The following is a 20,408-nucleotide window of genomic DNA, read 5'->3' on the forward strand; positions in this document are numbered from 1 at the left end:
AACTTTGTAATATCAAATAATCGGTAAGGAGAGTGTCATCTCTGTGTTTCAAAATGGATGAACACTCGTAGAGTCGATTATTATATTTAATGTAGAAAGTAGTAAACTCTTGAAGTTTGTATGTATGATGTAAGTACTCTTCAATAGTAATTAGTCTATTACATAAGAGAGCTTTGTAAAATGTTATCTTGTTAATTGATGAACGAATAGTGTTGTTGACTAATGGAACATTTGTGAGAACAATGGCTAACGGTGTGCGCCTTTGAATCTGTGCTAGAGCTGTTTCAAGCCAAGCTGAATCAACTAAGGTGTACAAATTCATTTTAAACAAATTTGAAATGAAATAATTTGTGAGAATTTGAGAATAATTTAATTATTTCAGAAGTCTATATTGAAAAAATATTCTTAACAAAATTAATTTAAATGGTTCAGAAAATAAAAAATTAAAATTAATGGAAAAAACATGATTAGGAATAATTAACAATAATAAATATCATGGTTTTGGATTATTTAAACAGCTATAAAAGAACGAATTTTACAAATTACGATTAAAAAAATTATTGAAAAATAATGAAGAGGATAAGGATTTGAATCGAAAATTAAAAGGATGATTATGTGTCAAATTAAATTAAAATAAAAATTTTAGAAGATTTAGACAAGAAATAGTGCAAAGAATTAGAATTAACATAAAAATCGAAAATTTAATAAAGGAGAGATAAAATTATTGTAGTATTCAATTGAAAAATTTTATAAAATAAGGAATATTGGTAAACAAATAAGTTTCATCTAAAAAAAGGAAAATAAAAATATAAAAATTGAAATAAAAACAGAAATATAAAATATTTTTAAAATGCAAAAAAGTTTCATACTAATCGTTTTTGTATAATATTTATCATTGAAAGATTATTGAAAGATTATTGAAAGATATTTTGAAAGAAATCGAAAGAGTTAAGAAATATTGAGAAGGAGGACAATTGAATGAATTTTTGGCCGATTGTGCTATGCAAAGTTGATGATAATTGCAGGAAATTTTGAGATTTTCGAGGTTTTGGAGGGTGGGAGTACTATTATATGTAATAGTATCTCACACCCTCCAATTCATCCTATGGCGTCGAGAAAATTTTGGTGAAATGTCGTTGCATTTCACCAAAATTTCTCGGCGCCATATAGAGAACTAGAGTCTGCGAGGTACTGATTCTATCTATGTACCTCGCAGACCCTAGTTCTCAGCCAAAATGGCTAAAAATTGCTCGCAATTGTTTGCCATGTAAATTGTCACTTTTTGAGGAGATTTGACATTCTGTCAAATCTCCTTTTTTCGTATATAAGATGATAACCCACTTTTCAATGAATCTGAAATTGATTATAATGATCCGTTTAGAAGAGATTATGAAGAAACGGATATACTGGAACTCAGTGAGAATTGATTTATGATTTTTGGCTGATATGATGTTAAATGATCAAGAAAATGCTGATATTTATTTGAATAAAACATTTTTTGTGTTTTTGTAAGAATAATCATTATTTTGTCTATTCAAATATATTTTAGGATATTTTGTAATAAAAGTGTAATGCATGAAAAATGGCGTGACTTCATTTTTGACAGTTTACAAATGTAAAGTGTTGCATCCTTAAAAACTTGGAAATATATACATTCATGAATTATCTTGTATATTAATTGAAAATCCATAAAACCCTAACAATATTTTTTCTTAAAAAAACTATAAAAATATAAATAAAATTAATCGTTAAATAAAAATATTTGATATTAGAATTTTATTGGAAAAATAAAAAACTTAATATTTTAAAGAAATACTTAAATACTTGAATGTTTTAACTTTTACATTATCATATAGACTCTCAAATTATTGATTGGAAACGGTTTGAGGGTTATCAATTTAAAAAAATTGTGAGTTTTTTAGATTTTTGGCAATGTTAAACGGTTAATTTTTTCTCAAAAAAAATTATTTCGAATTTCCGAAATTTTGACATTTTGGCTGAGAACTATGGTCTGTGAGGTACATAGATAGAATCAGTACCTCGCAGACTATAGTTCTCTATATGGCGCCGAAAATTTTTGGTGAAATGTCGTCGCATTTCACCAAAAATTTTTCGGCGCCATAGGAAGAATTGGAGGGTGTGAGATACTATTACATGCTATAGTACTCACACCCTCCAACTCCCAATCAAAATCGCATAAAATTTGCTACTTATCTTCAGATTACCTCCCATTATAAAATATATCATTGCTATCTCATCGTACTATATTTCCACCCTATTGTATTTAAAAATATAAAATTTTTTGATAATATATTTTTATATCTTGAATTTTCAAACAATATATTCACAGATAATATAATGGGAAATCTATCTCAACCTAGCCTTATAGTACCAAACTCCTGCTTGCATTCTCACTCACAAATATTAAACATCCATCTCCAAAAAACTAAATTCTTCACAATTTTTTTAAAATTGAGAACATAAAAAACGTATGCATTCAATAATTTAAGATACTAACAAATATTACAAACTTCAAAATCTCAGATATTAACGTTTTTCAATTAAAAAAAATATCATTTTGCTTTTCAATTCGAACATAAATCTTAAATATTTTTAATTAATATCTGATTTACAGCATTATTATCCATTTATAAATCTGACAAATAAATGACAAAACCATCAGAAATAGTGTCACATTTTGTCAAAAGTGAAGTTACGCTATTTTTCATGCACAACAATTTTGTAATAAAAGTGTTGAGGAAATTTTGTGAATAATATTCATTGATATGGCAATTTAGGGTATTAATCTCAAGCATTGAATCTTCAGGAAACTAAGATGCATCATGCTTAGAAGATGCATCTTGAATCTTCTTCTGAACAAATCTGAGGAGGAGATGAAGCATGCATCAGAAATTATTCTGAACAGAATTTGTGAATAATAAGATGCATCTCCTCCTCATATTTTGACTGCTTTATAAAAAATTATTCATAATAAAGAATGTTATATAATATGCTGTGCATATATCCTTCTATGAGTCACTGAATAATATTCCACATCATATATAGCATTAAACCTTCAACTCATTACTGAATAATTAATACATTAATGTCATTAATGGATCTATTATAAAAACCCAACATTTTGAGATTTAAATGTGCAGAAACTGTTTAATGGTAGAACAGAAAAAAATCTTTTTACATTTCTATTTATTATCCAATATCATTTGCATGATAAATCTCGAATAGATCTTAATTATGATTTTTAATGTATGCTATTGATAAGTAATTGAATTTAATAAAAATAATTGAAAATTAAATTTGTAGGCGCTCATTAGATCAAGTATAAGTTGATAATCAGCTCGACAAATTCGATGCAAAAACAAGTTTTAAAAAGATTGAATCGATAAATAGAGAAAATCACTCAAAAACAATTTAATAAACTAATGGCTGATTATTATTTAGAATGAATATGTGAGATTCATCGCCCATTGTATGGATTTGAATTCAATTCTTGTTAATTTGTGAATATTTGATGTTTTCCCTCTGATTAATTTGTCATTAAATATTCTTGAGAAATCTAATAATTTCAATAAGTATGATATAAATTAAAGGCATTATAGGAAGAGGTAATTATGATATTGATGTGTAAATCGATATTGTTTCCAAAAAATTTTAAAAATATGGAACTTATATTTATATTTATCGTAATTCGCCTTTGAAATTAAAATATATTTATACTTTGAAGACGATATTCAAACGTATAATAATATTGTTGTGTTCCATATTAAGTTCTGTCAAAATGTAAGCTATTCAATTCTATCGTCGGGGGAAGTATCACAAATCTATTAATTTTTTTGTAAAAGTATACAAAAACATATGGTGTTCAATTAGTTTATAATAATATAAATATTAAGATTATCCAAAATAAGAAAAACTAGGTTTTGAGAACACTTTTGAGATGATAATCAAAATATTTTGATTGAAAAATAATATATTATTTATCAGATATAGAATGGATTTTTTCAAATTTAAAAATTCTGAAAAATAAACAGTTTTGTAAAGTAAAAAAAATGAACGAAAACTCGAGACCTCGTATTCCAAATGAATGGGTAAGATATATGTATGAAAAACTTGAAAGTGGTGAGTAAGGATGTCAATTTGGAAGAAAAGTGAGAAAATTTTGATTGTGAACTCATCTCTAATATTTTGGCTCCTTAATATATTTGAATAATGATCTTTGAGAAGAGTTCTCAAAAGTATTCACAAAAGCTATTTTTCCTTGAAATTTAAAAATCCTGTTTATTATATATTACCGAATTCAATTCCCTACATATTTCAAAATATTCTATGAGCATTTCAATTTTTGAAAAAAACATATTTTTTCCAAATATATTTATTATCATATTTCTAATAATATTTCCTAAAGCGTCACTTTTTACTTCCTCGATGATTATTTCCCTCTCAAAAAATTCAATAGCTTACATTTTGACAGAACTTAATATGTAACAGTTGCATGCTAAGTTCGGTCAACGATAGGAATTGAGGGGAAATTAATCGTCGAGGAAGTACGATTATGTAAAGTAAAAAATGTTGTGGGATTTTTAATATTGTATATAATTTTATAATAAAATTTTTGTGAGACATTTTAAGAAGCACATATAATTTTTTGAATTTAAAAATTAAAGTAGTGTTGAATGAATTTATTGATTAATTTAATACTGATATTTCTCAAAATTAATCAAAAATAGGTTTTCAGAGAACTTTTGAGATATCTTTTCAAAATGTCTTTTTGAAAATATATAAGTATTATATCAAATTGAAAAAGGTATTTATCAAAATTCTAAATTCTTAATAAAAAATAACTTTTCAGAGGATTGTGATTTTGAAAGCATGAGTAATAAGTAAAAAATATCTACGATTTTAATGAGGGAATTGTTCCTTATGAGGTATACATTATAACTATATACCTCATAAGGAACAATTCCCTCTTGATAGCTGGGAAACTTTCTCTGAATAACTTATCATTTGACAGAAAAAGTGACACTTTACATGGCAAAAAATAGAGCCTTACTTTTGAGATACTTGAGATTGAAACTGAATCTTATGAGGCGGTGATCTTGAATCACTACCTCATAAGGTTCAGTTTCATATAAAATTTGTTGCAATTTGTTATTCTTTTGCAATTATTTCTTATAAGATTTTACATCTTTTAGCGGGGAATGTTTGTTATCATGTATATATTATAAATATCTACACGATAACGAACATTCCTCGCTAAATTGCTGAGAAACTTTGAGGAAATGTCGAACAATTTCCTCAAAGTTTCTCAGATTTATATAGATCACTAGAGTCCCCTAGGCACTGATTCTGGTTCAGTACCTAGGAGGCTCTAGTTCTCTAACGAACTGATAAAATGTTTTTTAAATTTTTGGATATTGCTACCTGTGAAGCACTGACTTCAAGTCAGTACCTCACAGGTAGCAATTACATTGAAAGATGGGAGAAACTTTGTCCGAATGTTAAACTATTCGGACAAAGTTTCTCCCATTTGTAGTGGAGATGGAAGGCTTTGAGGTATATTGTATTAATATATACCCCAAAGCCTTCCATCTCCACTTGAAAGTGTCCAAACTTTGGGTTAATACTTTGCAATTAACCCAAAGTTTGGACACTTTCTAGAAGGAATTGGAGGGTAAGAGATATACATTCATATGGTATATCTCTTACCCTCCAATTCCTTCTTAAAATGGGAGAAACTTTGTCCGAATGTTAAACTATTCGGACAAAGTTTCTCCCATTTTTTGAAGGAATTGGAGGCTATGAGATACTGATGCAATGTCAGTAACTCATGGCTTCCAATTCCTTCCTAAAACTCATAAAAGTGGACATTACATGCATATAAAATTTGACATGTAAAGTCCACTTTTTGTGAGCGGGGATTTGACTCCGTCAAATCCCCTTTTTCGTTTACGAGAAAGCCAAATTCTCTCAAAAAGTTAAGTAGGACCAATTTTTTATAAAAAAATCCAATTTCATTATGAATGTTAATTAATTTATATAATTATTGAATAAAAAATTTTCTTTGAGATTATGAAAAGTTCTTTGAAAAGTTATTTTTTCTCATTTTTAAATATTGTATTAGCCTATTTATTTATAATCCAAATTAAATTCTTATATACGAAAAAAAGAGATCTGACATTGTGTCAGATCTCAGTAAAAGTGACATTTACATGTCAAAAAAATAGAATGAGTTTAAGTAATTAAAATTGAGGGTGAGAGTAGTATTGTATGAAATAATATCTCTCACCCTCCAATTCATCCTATGGCGCCGAAAAAATTTTGGTGAAATGCGACCACATTTCACCAAAATTTCTCGGCGCCATATAGAGAACTAGAGCCTGTGAGGTACTGATACTATCCATGTACCTCGCAGGCTCTAGTTCCAAGCCAAAATGGCTAAAAATTGCCCGCAATTGTTCACATTGCGGGCAATTTTTTAGCCATTTTGGCTGGGAATTGGAGGGTGAGAGTAGTATTGTATGAAATAATATCTCTCACCCTCCAATTCATCCTATGGCGCCGAAAAAATTTTGGTGAAATGCGACCACATTTCACCAAAATTTCTCGGCGCCATATAGAGAACTAGAGCCTGTGAGGTACTGATACTATCCATGTACCTCGCAGGCTCTAGTTCCAAGCCAAAATGGCTAAAAATTGCCCGCAATTGTTCACATTGCGGGCAATTTTTAGCCATTTTGGCTGGGAATTGGAGGGTGAGAGTAGTATTGTATGAAATAATATCTCTCACCCTCCAATTCATCCTATGGCGCCGAAAAAATTTTGGTGAAATGCGACCACATTTCACCAAAATTTCTCGGCGCCATATAGAGAACTAGAGCCTGTGAGGTACTGATACTATCCATGTACCTCGCAGGCTCTAGTTCCAAGCCAAAATGGCTAAAAATTGCCCGCAATTGTTCACATTCCCATCTTTTGTTGGTAAGACGAAGAATATGAAATAAATTATGAAGAAGATAATGATGAATAAAATATCACTTTTTATATTTTTGACACGTAAAGTTGTCACTTTTCTGTCAAACCGTTTTTATCGTTTTCGTATATAACAAAATAACTTTAAATTCAATATTTAAAGAATAATTTTGAAGGAATTGAGTTACTTTCCCCGACGATAAAATTGAGAGGTTTACATTTTGACCGAACTTAGCATGCAACAATATTAATTGAAAAATTTTAGGACAATGCTTTATTCAAAATAAAATATGGGCTTTAAATAAAAAAGAATAAAGAATATCTGTTGCAAAGACTGGGTATAGTATGTGGTATTAAATTTATCGCGTTTTAACATTATGTCAAATTAGAGATTTTGAAAACAATCATTAGAACTTTAATTTGAGTGCGGGACAAATTTGCCAAGTGTCACTTTTTCAATAACCTTAAATTACGCTTTTCTAATTTTTTTTAAAAATAACCTTAAATTATATTTGAAGAAATTATGTCTATGATATATGTTTTATGCTAGAATCTTGGAGTTTTCATGCACTACACAAGAGCTCCAAGGTTTCAAGAGTGAATGCTCAATAGCAATTATAGAGATGTACCTTTTCAAAATGACTTTTACTGATTAAATTTAATCAATAGAAGACATTTTGAAAAGGTACCTCTTCAATTAGATATACAATAGATTCAAAGCTTCATTTCAGATAGATTTGAAACTTTGAAACTCTTGGTAGATTTTGAGTGAATGCTGACAATCATCTTTGAGAAGGTTTTCTTTAAGAAAACCTTCTCAAAGAGGTTTCTCAGGAGCCCTGAGGCTCCCTTTCGTAATGATTGGGAGCCTTGGGGCTCCTGAGACGAAGAATGGCTTCGCCGAATCTTTGATCAGCAGAGGCCAAATGAAAAGGCCTCTGCTGATGGATTCTCAGGAGCCCTGAGGCTCCCTTTCGTAATGATTGGGAGCCTTGGGGCTCCTGCAGCAGAGTATCGCTCCACTCCATTAATTTTTTTTAAAAAAGTGCCGTGTGGCAAATTTGTCCTGTTCCCCTTTAATTTTGATTTACTTGCATTGAAAATGTGATTATAATTGCAATTTCAAAATTATAAAAATTAAAAGAGGTTACGATCCCCTCAATTTTGAAATATAAAAAAGATAAAAATAATTATATTATAAATATAATATTGAACATAAATTCAAAAAGTTAAAACGTAATCGGTTTTATTCAATATTTAATTTCAAATTGTGAATTTGATATAGTTTTATAAAGTAAATTTTAATTAGAGATAATTTATCAGTAGATTTGCATGTGGAAATCTATCATTGAATTGAAAAATGTAGAAAATTTGAATAAGAATTATAAATCGGATAAAATTTATATTATTAGATGAAATCAATTCCGCAGAATATGTTAATTCAAAAAAATCAATGATATTGAAAATTTGAACGTTGATGATTTCAAAGGCACTCAATAATTAAATATTTATTCATTATGATTGTTGGATTATACAGTTAAGAATCAATCAAATTTTATAAAATAACATTTAAAATCAAATTGAAAAAATTCATCTGAAATTCAATGTACAATGTATACTTAAAATAACGCTAAATCTTTTTGAGCTAAACCTCCTGAATTATTAAAGTTTCTTAGTTTTTGTAAAATCAACCTCCAAAAATATTTCAAGTGATATAATTAGGCTCAAAAAAGTCAAGGCTCCCGAAAGAAAATCCAGAAAAATTCGAAAAAGATTCGAATTACCTTCCATTCCCAATGAACTCATCCTGAAGGCAAGAGTTCAACTCAAAAAAAGAATAATTAGTATATTATAATATTAAAATAAAAAGACTGTTTTAATGTATATAAACTAATTACGTGATTTCTTTTCCATTCATCATTTATTTCGCTTTTAATTAACAGATTGAATAACAATTTTGGTTATTCGATGATCAATTTTACTCCTCAATACCTACTCTTTATGAGCTGAATATTCCATATGGTAGATTTGATTTAATATATATGTTCTGCCTCAAAACGATGCTATATTTTTATTTTCCAATATTTTTTTGAAAAAAATATAGGGTTAATAAATGTAATGGCATAATCACGAATGTGAGCCGTTGATCTGATATTCATTAGAATATCACTACAAAATTTATTATTTTTCGAAAAAAAATACTATATATTGGATTAATCAATTTCGAGGCTTAATATATAACATTAATAAGATACCATATAATTATTTTAGATCATATATGACAAATAATTGATATTTCATATTATTTTTTTTAATTTTTTGAAATATCAATCTCCTACTTAGTTTGTTACATTTATTTTTAATCAACATATCACATTCATACAATATTATATGTCTAGGATGTTCAATAAACGATTTTTATGATCGATATACTTAATTTAAAAAAATCATAAATACTTGCTCCGCATTATTCCTATTCATGCTTGTATGAACTACTATATCATGAATTATCCGGTTAATTCGATTAATATTGATTCAAAAAAGTCAATTTATCTTTAGTAGTTTTATTACAATTTCTCTCTGATAATTAATATAGTAATATAAAAATGCAATTAAACACTTCTATGATGAAAAATGAAAATCCGTAAATATAATCTTTCAAAAATATCATGTCAAATTTAATACTTTGAAAGAAAAATTTGAGAAATATGGTATTTTTAATGTCAACATATTACTCAATTGTTTTATCAAAATCTCATGAATCCATCTAACAAAAAATAAAAATTCGAAGTTTGCATATTAATGTGTAACATTACTTAATCTTAAAGAAAATTTGCAAGAAATAGCAAAACTCAACACAAAAGAATTTGAATCGAAAATTCAAAATAATAGATATTCAATATTTCAATTATTTCAATAATTCAATGTTTTACGCTTGACGATAAATAGTGCAATTTTTAGTTTGAATCTTATTCTTATCTTATTTGCAACAATTTTTTAAAATCTCTCATGATATTCCTTTTCAATTTTATTTTTCAAACTAATTTTTCATACCGACCAACGAAAATTCCTCGGCATTTATATCCTATATTCAATCAGACCAATTTTATTTTGAATTTTTGCAATTCAATTTTTTTTTTCTTGTTCTCTATGAAGTGCTCTGATAACTTTACCTCCAGCGGTATTGTTTATGAGCAATTACTCTCTAACATTCCACCTAATTACCTTCAGCAAATGAAACTAACCCTATTCAACTACATCACAAACGTTATCACATATGAACTTGCACGCGAAGAGTCCTTAATGACATGTGGGAATTGTCAAGCTGTTGATAAATTACTTTTATTTATGAATGTATCAGATGAACCAATATCTGCATTTGGAACATCAAAAGATAATCATTATCAAAGAAAAAGCAAATCTTGGTCACAATATGAAGATCAAAGATTAATCGCAGGTGTACATAAATTTGGCCCAACAGACTGGACAAAAATATCCCAATTTGTAGGGAATGGTAGAAATAGATGCCAATGCTCTCAAAGGTGGGCGCGATCACTAAATCCTTTAATTAACAAAACTCTTCGGAATCAATTAGAGGATTTAAAGCTTATTACTGCTGTTAATAAATATGGAGATAAAAGCTGGACAAAAGTTTCGAATGACATTGCAGGGAGAACTGATGTGCAATGCAGATACAGATATCAAATTATATCGAAAAATCTTTCAAATGAATTGGGAATTAAGCTATTTGACAAAATTTCGAAACATCATCAGAAGCAAAAAGCTCCAATTGACAGATTAGACACAAAAGATAATCACACTGAGTACCCAGCAATGTTGGTCGACCAAAATGAAAAACTAAGACTAATTGATTGGATCAATGAAACGACGTCTGATCCCCAATCACTTTTCCATACAATTTAGCATCATCGTTTTATAATGCTACATGTCTGATATATATATTTATTACCAATATAGAAAAATTCATTATATTTTTTATTTTTATAATTTTGTAAATTATCATGTATTCTACTATCTTCAATTGAATTTACTATATCTATCACTGCCTTATTGGATCAAGAGATACAATCGGTCGAAATAATACTTTTTTTATTTTTATCAAAATAATTTGCAAAATAAGAATTCTAATTAGCGAATTCATAACATCATACCCCTTTTAAAGATAAAGAATTCACTATGAATTGATAATTTAATAATTCTCATATATTTACTTCCCTATTTGAGCACCTGAGTTTCATTATTAAAGGAATGTTAATGAATTCTATTATTATCTCTGTTTTATTGATTTAAAAGGCTTGATATTAAAATTTCAATAATTCTTAAGTTATTATGCTAAGATCATTTCATTTCAAGTATCTCATAAGCATTCTTATGCTTTTATCATGATCAGATTTGAATTTAAAATGAGATATTTTTCACATCTGATTGAGCAAAAACTAATTTAAATATCAATCTTTGGTCATCAAATTTATAAATTCCAAGATAATTTTTTATAGATTTTAAATAATCATTCAAACAGTAAAAACATTTATGGCATATATAAAGATAAGAATAATAAAACAAATCTCTAAACATTATTAAATAGTGATGATGGGTCAGCGCTTATCTCTTTCAGTAGATCAAATAAATTTATTGCATTATCTAAGTTTGTTGTCTTGAAATTAGATTGATTATCCTCTTTAGGTGTTACTTCTGCTGCTTTTCTTGGTTTTTCGGACTTTCCGGATATTTTTTCGGAATTTTGATAATAATAAAGAGTAGGACTTTCATTAGATGATGCGGTACGCTTTTTGGATATAATCTGATATCTATATCTGCAATGTATATCTGTTCTATCAATTACATACGAAGCGACTTTCGCCCAAGATTTATCTCCATATTTATTGACAGCATGAATTAATTTATAATCTTCTTCCGCACTCCAGTAGTTTTTATTTATGAGTGGATTTATAGTTCTATGCCAACGCTGGCTACATTGTCCACGTGTTCTTCTATTTCCCACAAATTGACAAATATTTGTCCAATTTGTGATACCGTATTTATGTATTCCTGTAACTAATCGTTGATCTTCAAATCTACTCCAGGTTTTATTCTTTTTCATATTTGCGGTATCATTTTCATCTTGCTCTACAACTGGGGCCTCCTCAGATACATTCATAAAGCTCTGAAGCATATTTATAGCATCTGTGTTACCAATAAGAGATTGATATGCGCTCTTAACCTCATCATAAGTCATTACATTAGTTATAAAATTATAAAATAGCTGCTTGACTTCAATAATCGTTCCTTCTGGTAATCCGACAAGTAAGTAATCAAAAAAATTCGCTTGGCCATCACCATTTTCATTTGTTCTAGAATTCTTCATGAAATTTGAAAATCAATTCAAAGCAAAAATTTGATTGCAACAAATTTCATTAAGAACTGAATTAGATAAAAGAAATAAATATTTAACGGAATAACATTTTGTGTGATGAAACAGCTGCTAACAAAAAATGCAAATATGTAAGTAGTATGAAATTTTAAGGAGCCATTATACTTTCATCATTTTCAAAATTTGAAAAGCAATAATAAATTTTTGGTTAAATGTTAAATTGGTAAATATTTATTGTTTCGAGCTCATTAAAAATTCAAAGGTTCGGCTCTATTGAAATAAACACATAGAATAGCTATTTTTTGAGATCGTTAGAGAAAGGGACAGACTAGCCCATTGTCACTTTTTAATTTAGCAAATGAACGCTTATGGAGTGGAGTTTTTGGGTAAATCTGATTTGCTTATAAATGAAATAAAATCAAAAGAAACCATATTGGCATTATATTATGCAAAAATAAATGATCTTACTTAGTACTTTTAAAGTTAATTTCAGAAAAAATTTGACACAATGGTATCCGGCACATACAAGTGGTGTACAACCAAAATATAAGTTGGTTTAAACATATATTGCTATATCTCATGATCTTACTTAGTACTTTTAAAGTTAATTTCAGAAAAAATTTGACACAATGGTATCCGGCACATACAAGTGGTGTACAACCAAAATATAAGTTGGTTTAAACATATATTGCTATATCTCATGATCTTACTTAGTACTTTTAAAGTTAATTTCAGAAAAAATTTGACACAATGGTATCCGGCACATACAAGTGGTGTACAACCAAATCTTCGACTCGATGAACTTGTCATCGAGTTATATTCCAGTGTTATTCCTTCATTCCTGATTAAGTTGCAAATTAAAGGTCTGGATTCAGAGAGAAGTGTTAAAGTTATCAAAAAAGTCACAAGAGATTTCGAAGAAATGACACAATTTAAAAAAGTCGAATGCATCAGTATGCTTGAAGCTGTTCAGAAAGGTCTGAAAAATGATACACTTGATCCCAACATTGTTTACTCAACATTAAAAATATTATTGCAAAGAAAACATTTGATTTAATAAACATTTAATTTATTATAATTAATTTTTTATTACAGTATAGTAAAAAATGCTATAAATAAATTATTATATTTTATTAAAATGTGACTTTTAATAGTAAGTGAATAAAATAAATCAGGAATTGGGAAAGAAATAAGGTTAATTAAAAATAATGAAAATTACAAGTTTAAGGTTAATGAAAAAGTGACAATGGGCGAGTTTGTCCCCCACTCGAGATCGTTATCCTAATTATATATAACCGTATATGGATAGCACAGATAAAAATATACTTCATAACTTTGTTTTACCCATTGACATATATAGAATTTTTAAGTGAAGTGGTCAATATAATAGAATAATTTACGCCACTTTAAAAATTGTGAGGGATGTAAAAATGAAATGAATCGTCTTTGCAAAATTGAATTCATTCAATTTAAAAGATATTGCAGTAGTTATAAAATTTCATTAATTAGGAAATAATCTTGTTTTAAAAATTGAAGCAAATAATTTTTAAAAAATTTATAATTTGAGTATATTTCACTATCTAATAAAATGCTATATTTTTATAATTGTTCAGTAATTCTGAAAGATTTCTTTTAAAAGTTATTCAAATGGAAATAATTAATATATATACAATATATATTAAAATGGAGAAAAATAAAATTTAATAAAAATTAAATGGGAACAGGTTCAATAATTTTAAGAAGTTTTTTTTTTCAGAGATGAACCATATAAAAAGCCATTTTTCAGCCTCAAAAATAAGTAATATAGCTAAAGTGTGTCCTTCTTATGAATAATATTTTATTAGAAACGCGATCTTTCACATATTTTAAATCAATTTCCATATATATTTTACGAAAACTTGAAACAGAAATAATTACTATTCTTTACTAGATGATTCTCTTAATTCTATTGAAGAATTTTATTATTTTCTACACATTTAATATTATTGTTCTTTGAAAAAATAATTTTTACAGTCCGGTACATTTCTCCATATTAATAAGGTCAGGTAAGTGGGGCTTCCAGGCGCGTTGCGCCCTCTAGCCCCGGAGAAACTAGAGGAGGAATGATACAAAGACCAGATGAAAAAAATAAAAATATTATAATAAAATTAAATTTTTAGTCTTAAATTGTTTTTTTTATTCGGTATATTCTGAATCTTGAATGTCTTGGAAATTTTCTTCTTCTTCGCTCTCTGAGGTGAGGATTTCTTCGACTTCTTCTTCTTCGCTCTCTGAGGTGAGGATTTCTTCGACTTCTTCTTCGCCATTGGGAGCAACAAATCCTGCAATGAAAACTTTGTATATACCTTCTTGAGGAGTCTCTATGATGAAAGTCGTATTGTTGAGGAAATGGAACTCGACATCTTGAACAAATTGGCAACTGCTGTGTGTGAATTTTGCAATTGTGAGAGGCTTTCCTTTATAGCCCTTGGGAAAGCTTGAGATAGTTACTGTTCCTCCATATGGAACTCTGGCAGGAATATCTAAAGCAACAGTTGTTATAACGTGGAAATTGTCTAAGAATTGAGGCATAGGTTCAATGCAGTATAGTCGTTTTGACTGGTTGTCTTTTGTGTAGAAATATAAATAGAATGACCTTTCACCATGTTCATTCAATTCTTCCAAATAATTGTATGAATTTGGATATAAACGGACAAATTCAGCAATTTTAACTTCTTGTAAATGCTTCTGCAAGTTCTTTGGAAACAAGTGAATGAACTGGTCAATAGCTTGCAACGCTATGAGATTGGCAGTAACGGGTAAATATGAAGCAAACATGTCAACAAGTACGCCAGGGTCTTTGATTTCGTTTTCAAGAGGCTGAATGGCATCCATGACAGCTTGAAACATCTCGTTATAATCTCGATTGTCTTCTGAACCCCACTGTTCATTTAACTTATCTAACAATTCTAACCTTTTCTTTGCGTATTTTCTACGAACTTTCTCTGAAAGAGGAGTGTCGCTATCTTGTGTGTCTTGAATTTGAGACTTAAATTGTTTGCTAAAGGCGAGATATCGTGTTTGCGACCTAGTGGTCATTGCAGAATGTGTTTCTGTATGTTCGATTGGATGTGTTTCTGTATTTTCGGGTGGTTGTGTTTCTGTATGTTCGATTGGAGTCTGATTGGTATGAACTTCTTCTGAAAATGCTTCTGTTCCGATAGTTGTTGTTGCCTGACCTGTTGGCTGAGCTGTTTCTTTGTGCAAATGCATATTGTCCAACAATTTGTCTTGAATTGTATGAGGAAGTTGCTTTGGTATTATAGGAGGTCGTAAGGGTTTTGAGAATGGTGAGACATAAGTTGTAGGAACTTTAACTGCAGAGGTAGTCGACGAATTGTTTGCGACACTTTTTCTTCCTTCCATTATGAAAAATAAACTGTTTTTTTCGGACCACTCATAGAAAAGTTTAAAATAAACCGTTTTTACCAACGGTAACCCTCTCTATTTTTTTATTTTATTTAATAGTTACCGTTGGAAAACCGTTCCATCTCAAATATTGAATGAACTATAAACGTTTTTTGTTTTCTATATATATTTTTTTGTCCAACGGTAAAACTTTTTACACAACGGTTTTTGAGAGTCGTCGCTATTGACTTTTTGGTAGAGCGCTCAAAATAGTATAACTTTGTCCGGACAAGTAAGGGTCTATCGTCGCTACAGGAAAAGTTACAGGCGTTCCAAGGAAGTATACTTTGAGAAGCCTTTTCCCCCTTATAGAATGAGATAAGACGGTTATTTTACAAAACTAACAACACTTTGACCGAGTAATTTTTTGTGCTGAACAAAAAGTGTCATATAAACATCTGTCAAAAACCGTTTTTTACTTCACTTAAAATGCCACGTAAGCTACGTAAGAATATACGTAAGAGGAAGAGAGCATTGAAACATCCAATAGTAAAACTGACACCACAACAACAGTTGCAACAACAAATGATGAATGACCCCACTATGTTGCAACAAATGTCAAGCAACCCTATGCTTTTAAACCGAGTTATTGGTGCACAGAGTGGAGGTTTAAGAGCGGCACTTTTAGCGAAAATGGCAGGCTATGGTGGAGCTGCAGACGGAACAGCTTATAACCCTCAAAGTCAAATGAATTTGAGTTCACTCAAAAATCAAATAACAGATGTCAAAAAGTCAAACATAGACATACAGAAACAAATAAGTGAAAACGAAAAGAAACTAGAATATGACAGACACACAAAGAAACTCAATGAGTTAAACGTAGAGAAAAAGAAGAAAGAAGAACAACTGAAAGAACTAAGTACAGAGGAATATGCGAAAAAAGTGTCAGAAAAAGCAGCAGAAGTAGCAAAAATGGAACAAGATGTTATAAATTTGAAAAACCATACTACTCAATATAAAGTACTGAAAGATGAAGAGATAAAACAAAAAGCCCTGAAGACATATATGGATAGCGATGAGTATAAAAAAGAAGTTGAAGCAAATGTAAAGGCAGAAAAACTTTTACAGTTGCAAAACCAAACCGTACAGTATGAAAACTTAGCACAAGAAAGTAAAAATAACGACGCAGCCATGCAAAAGGCAATGAAAAGCGCAGAATATATAAAAGCTAATAATGACTGGTTAGATGCCCAAGCCAACGCTAAAGCAGCCCAACTTATAGGGTCAATAAGGACAAAAATACAAGCGGATGAAGACAGTTCAAATGAAGCTTTAATGAATGCTGACTTTAAGAATGCCTTCGAAGCTCTTCATAGTAAGGTGAAACTAGTGAACGACTTCTCATCTGGAAAGAAACTGAAGTCTGAAGGTTTCGACAAAGAGTTAAGAGAAGTAGCACAAAATATGACGAAAATAACAGATGCAGCAACGAGACAGGCAGTTCAAAGTGCCTATGACGCCGTTAGAGCAATGTTGTGGAAAGTCAAGAAAAAGAGTTACAACAGACCAAAACAGACCTAGTAAATGCTTTCTTAAGAACGAAAAGTCAGGTAGGACATTATGCTGCAGATGGAACATATGTGCCAGCTGGTGGAACTTATATACCAGCTGGTGGAACTTATATACTAGCTAGTGGAACTTATATACCACCAAACCCTCCAAGAGAAGCACCTGCACCAGGACTACCTAAAACATTTACATCGTCACATGGACACAGACACAGGCATGCACCAAAACCAACACAACAACCAACAGTTCAAAAATCCAGCACCAACAACAACCAACAATTCAAAATCCAGCACAACAACCAACAGTTCAAAATCCAGCACAACAACCAACAGTTCAAACCAGCACACAACCAACAGTTCAAATCCAGCACAACAACCTCCACAACCAGCCACAACAGCACAAACGAGCAAGGACATAAAAGAAGTAGAGAACAAGGAAACCAAGAATTCTTAAAAATGCTTAAGGAAGATTATGGTTACCCAGATACTCTTGACTTTAGTGACAGATATAAAGAAGCTATTAGAAAGTTCAAGGAAGGAAATACTGACCCGAACCTATTTAGCTTTATGGTTCAGCACCAAATGGGATATAATTTCAAACCTGGAAAATACAAGCTCGCTAAGGGATATGATTTAATAGCATATCATCCAAATGACATGAATGAATTTACTCCGAGATATTTGGTGTCAGAGCTAAATGATAATTCAACTCTCTTCATGAAACGCGTAAAAAATAGAGACGGAACGAAAGAAGAAAGGTTTATGAGTCCGGATGACTTAGATAGGGAACTTTTTAAAAACGGTCTCGGAATATATGAAATGCCACAGATGAGGTACAAGAAACTCCACAGGAAGAAGTTCAGATACAACCAGACATGGAAGAAATAGTTCAGCAACAACAGCTAGAAGAGCCTGAAGGAAACGAACAAGTCCCTCCTTTGGAAACTAACTTCACAGAACTAGATGAAGATTTGGAACAGCCGAAAAATCTTGACCCTCAACAAGTGTATGCGGAGAATATGGAATCTTTCCAAGAGTCTAAGAAAAATTCGGCTGACATAGTAGAAGAATATCGAAAAATGTTCGCCGACATACAAAAGACTCCAACATCAGATGAAAATATTCAGCATAGAATGGAAGTACTGAAAGAAAATGTACGCAAATACAATAATCCTTTTTACTTACGACCATATAACGTTCAATCTTTGGATGAACTCGGTGAAAATAAAAGGTTAAATTTCAACAAAACATATAGAAATGAAACATTGTTTAAAGTTCATTCAGAACCTAACCAATATGGAAACAAACCTACTTTTGTTTCTGCAGACTATGGAACTACAATGAGATGGGGTCATAAAGCTAATCCGGATAGGTGGTTCATAAACTTACAACCACAATTCCAAGAAGTTGTAGACGCAATGGAAGTGAATGGTGAACCAGATATAGCTGGTATTTTCAGCGCGGCTTTAATGCCATTGAAAGATATGAAACATGCAGATATTTTGGACCAGTATGAAATGAACATGGCTGATGGAAATATAACACCTGACGTTCTAGAACATTTATCTCAAAGAACTACACAGAACCATAGAGATGGTATATTTGGTGAAGAGTTTAGAAAGAAAGTTAGGGAGAGAGAAGGAAGAGAACCTATTGTACATGACCTTGCAAACGAAAGTTTGCAAAATGTCATAAAAACTTACTTTGCAGACAATGAACTGAGAAGGGATGAATATTTAAGAAAACTCAAATGGACAGTACCAAATGAAATGTTAGTATTGAAAAACATGTTCCTTGACAAAATAAAACCAACTACAGAAATAAATGACGCAAGACTGAAACATTGGGTAAAAGCTTTCCCATTCACAAAAGATATTATTGGTTACATGGAAAGAAAACCAGAATGGCTACAAAAACATATATTTGGAAACGAGCTTATTCCATATGGACAAGCTCTGTTTGAAGAGCTTGAACCGGAAACTCAGGAAAGAGTCATGCAAACAATACGCGAAGACTCAAATACAAACTATGACAAAATCTTTCTAGGATATAGGTTACCTGAGATGGGCGACCAGAGCCCAAAGGCAAAAAGGACATGGGAAATTTACAACATACTAGGTGAACATGAGGCAAAGATGCAACAACTTGAAGCAGAGGGCAAGTTACCAAAAGCGACACCAAAGAAGAAGAGAAGAGTAGAACAAAGTGAAAGTAGTGAAGAAGTAACTTCATCTAGTGAAAGTAGTGGCAATGAAGGAAAAAGAAGAGTTAAAACAGTCAGTCAGGAAGAAAGTAAAGCTTGGTCCGAGTGGGTTCTATTATGACATATAAATCCAACTATTCTATATTTTTACCCATATGAAATGTACGCCGCTCAGAATATAACGCCAACAGTTTTGGATGCCATGAACGGAAATGTTTCCGAATGGTATAACGAATGCGACAATGCCATTAGAAGGTCAGAAATAGTTCCTGGAACTTACGAATATACAACTGCTGTTTCTTATGGAAACGTAGGTGAGTTTGGAGAAGGTTCTTCAACAACAGTAGATATTGCTTGCGACAGGTTTCATATTATTTCTATTGACAACTCATTCTTATACGTGGAACAAGACATTGAAATAAAACCTTCTGCCAAGTTGTCTGACAAGAAAGGTTGCAATGGAATTTTCTATGTCGGATACCAATATGCTCCAGAAGTTTTCATGGGATATAAGATATATTCTAACTCTGACTTAGTTCAAACAGTAACATGGGCAAACTATGAATGGTTCGCTTTGAGAAACTCAGTACAACCACAAGCTAGAGAACAAACAGACCAGTATGCAACTATTGAGAAAATAAGAAGACTTGACCCTAACGTTCCAGGAGTTTATGTTAACCTTTCTGGTTCAGATGGAACTGCTGCCACTAAAGTAAAACTGAAACTTAGAGTTCCTTTGTCATCTTTCCTCATCTTCAGGTTTTTAAGATACTTGCCAAACTGGGCAGGAAAAATTTCTATTGAACTTACTCCAAGCAAAAATAACTTAGTCATTGCACCAACACAAGACCCATTCACTCTTACAGAC

At 30.5% G+C, this 20,408-nt stretch overlaps 7 protein-coding genes and 1 pseudogene across 8 annotated transcripts, besides 10 other annotated features; 6 read left to right on the forward strand and 2 right to left on the reverse strand.

The window, feature by feature from the left end:
- The first annotated feature begins 3,775 nt into the window (after positions 1-3,775).
- Positions 3,776-3,816: a mobile genetic element.
- Positions 3,817-4,467: 651 nt separating this feature from the next.
- Positions 4,468-4,508: a mobile genetic element.
- Positions 4,509-5,025: 517 nt separating this feature from the next.
- Positions 5,026-5,975: a mobile genetic element.
- Positions 5,976-6,334: 359 nt separating this feature from the next.
- Positions 6,335-6,443: a mobile genetic element.
- A 142-nt stretch (positions 6,444-6,585) lies between these two features.
- Positions 6,586-6,694: a mobile genetic element.
- Positions 6,695-6,835: 141 nt separating this feature from the next.
- Positions 6,836-6,944: a mobile genetic element.
- Positions 6,945-7,064: 120 nt separating this feature from the next.
- Positions 7,065-7,126: a mobile genetic element.
- A 286-nt stretch (positions 7,127-7,412) lies between these two features.
- Positions 7,413-8,064: a mobile genetic element.
- Positions 8,065-10,140: 2,076 nt separating this feature from the next.
- On the forward strand, positions 10,141-10,958 carry TVAGG3_0459540 (RNA polymerase II transcription regulator recruiting protein; the record flags this gene model as incomplete). Its single annotated transcript, XM_001304884.1, has 1 exon — positions 10,141-10,914. One exon carries the CDS (start codon positions 10,141-10,143, stop codon positions 10,912-10,914), a length of 774 nt encoding a protein of 257 aa, XP_001304885.1.
- A 620-nt stretch (positions 10,959-11,578) lies between these two features.
- TVAGG3_0459550 (RNA polymerase II transcription regulator recruiting protein) lies at positions 11,579-12,376 on the reverse strand (the record flags this gene model as incomplete). Its single annotated transcript, XM_001304883.1, has 1 exon — positions 11,579-12,376. One exon carries the CDS (start codon positions 12,374-12,376, stop codon positions 11,579-11,581), a length of 798 nt encoding a protein of 265 aa, XP_001304884.1.
- Positions 12,377-12,696: 320 nt separating this feature from the next.
- Positions 12,697-13,651: a mobile genetic element.
- Positions 13,652-14,557: 906 nt separating this feature from the next.
- Positions 14,558-15,787, reverse strand: TVAGG3_0459570 (attachment subunit-related family; the record flags this gene model as incomplete). Its single annotated transcript, XM_051234994.1, has 1 exon — positions 14,558-15,787. One exon carries the CDS (start codon positions 15,785-15,787, stop codon positions 14,558-14,560), a length of 1,230 nt encoding a protein of 409 aa, XP_051092818.1.
- A 471-nt stretch (positions 15,788-16,258) lies between these two features.
- Positions 16,259-16,713, forward strand: TVAGG3_0459580 (protein of unknown function, DUF4106 family; the record flags this gene model as incomplete). The annotated part of the gene is made up of 1 exon (XM_051234995.1): positions 16,259-16,713. A coding segment is annotated over one exon (455 nt), but the record flags the coding sequence as incomplete, so codon positions are not given.
- A 121-nt stretch (positions 16,714-16,834) lies between these two features.
- TVAGG3_0459590 (protein of unknown function, DUF4106 family) lies at positions 16,835-17,198 on the forward strand (the record flags this gene model as incomplete). The annotated part of the gene is made up of 1 exon (XM_051234996.1): positions 16,835-17,198. A coding segment is annotated over one exon (364 nt), but the record flags the coding sequence as incomplete, so codon positions are not given.
- A 595-nt stretch (positions 17,199-17,793) lies between these two features.
- TVAGG3_0459600 lies at positions 17,794-18,565 on the forward strand (annotated as a pseudogene). The gene has a single exon. A coding segment is annotated over exon 1 (772 nt).
- A 55-nt stretch (positions 18,566-18,620) lies between these two features.
- Positions 18,621-20,408: part of a mobile genetic element that runs on past the window's edge.
- TVAGG3_0459620 (protein of unknown function, DUF4106 family) lies at positions 18,861-19,494 on the forward strand (the record flags this gene model as incomplete). Its single annotated transcript, XM_051234997.1, has 1 exon — positions 18,861-19,494. A coding segment is annotated over one exon (634 nt), but the record flags the coding sequence as incomplete, so codon positions are not given.
- Positions 19,701-20,213, forward strand: TVAGG3_0459630 (uncharacterized protein; the record flags this gene model as incomplete). The annotated part of the gene is made up of 1 exon (XM_051234998.1): positions 19,701-20,213. A coding segment is annotated over one exon (513 nt), but the record flags the coding sequence as incomplete, so codon positions are not given.

Source organism: Trichomonas vaginalis, chromosome II (assembly GCF_026262505.1).
Source record: "Trichomonas vaginalis G3 chromosome II, whole genome shotgun sequence".
Classification (NCBI taxonomy): domain Eukaryota; phylum Parabasalia; order Trichomonadida; family Trichomonadidae; genus Trichomonas; species Trichomonas vaginalis.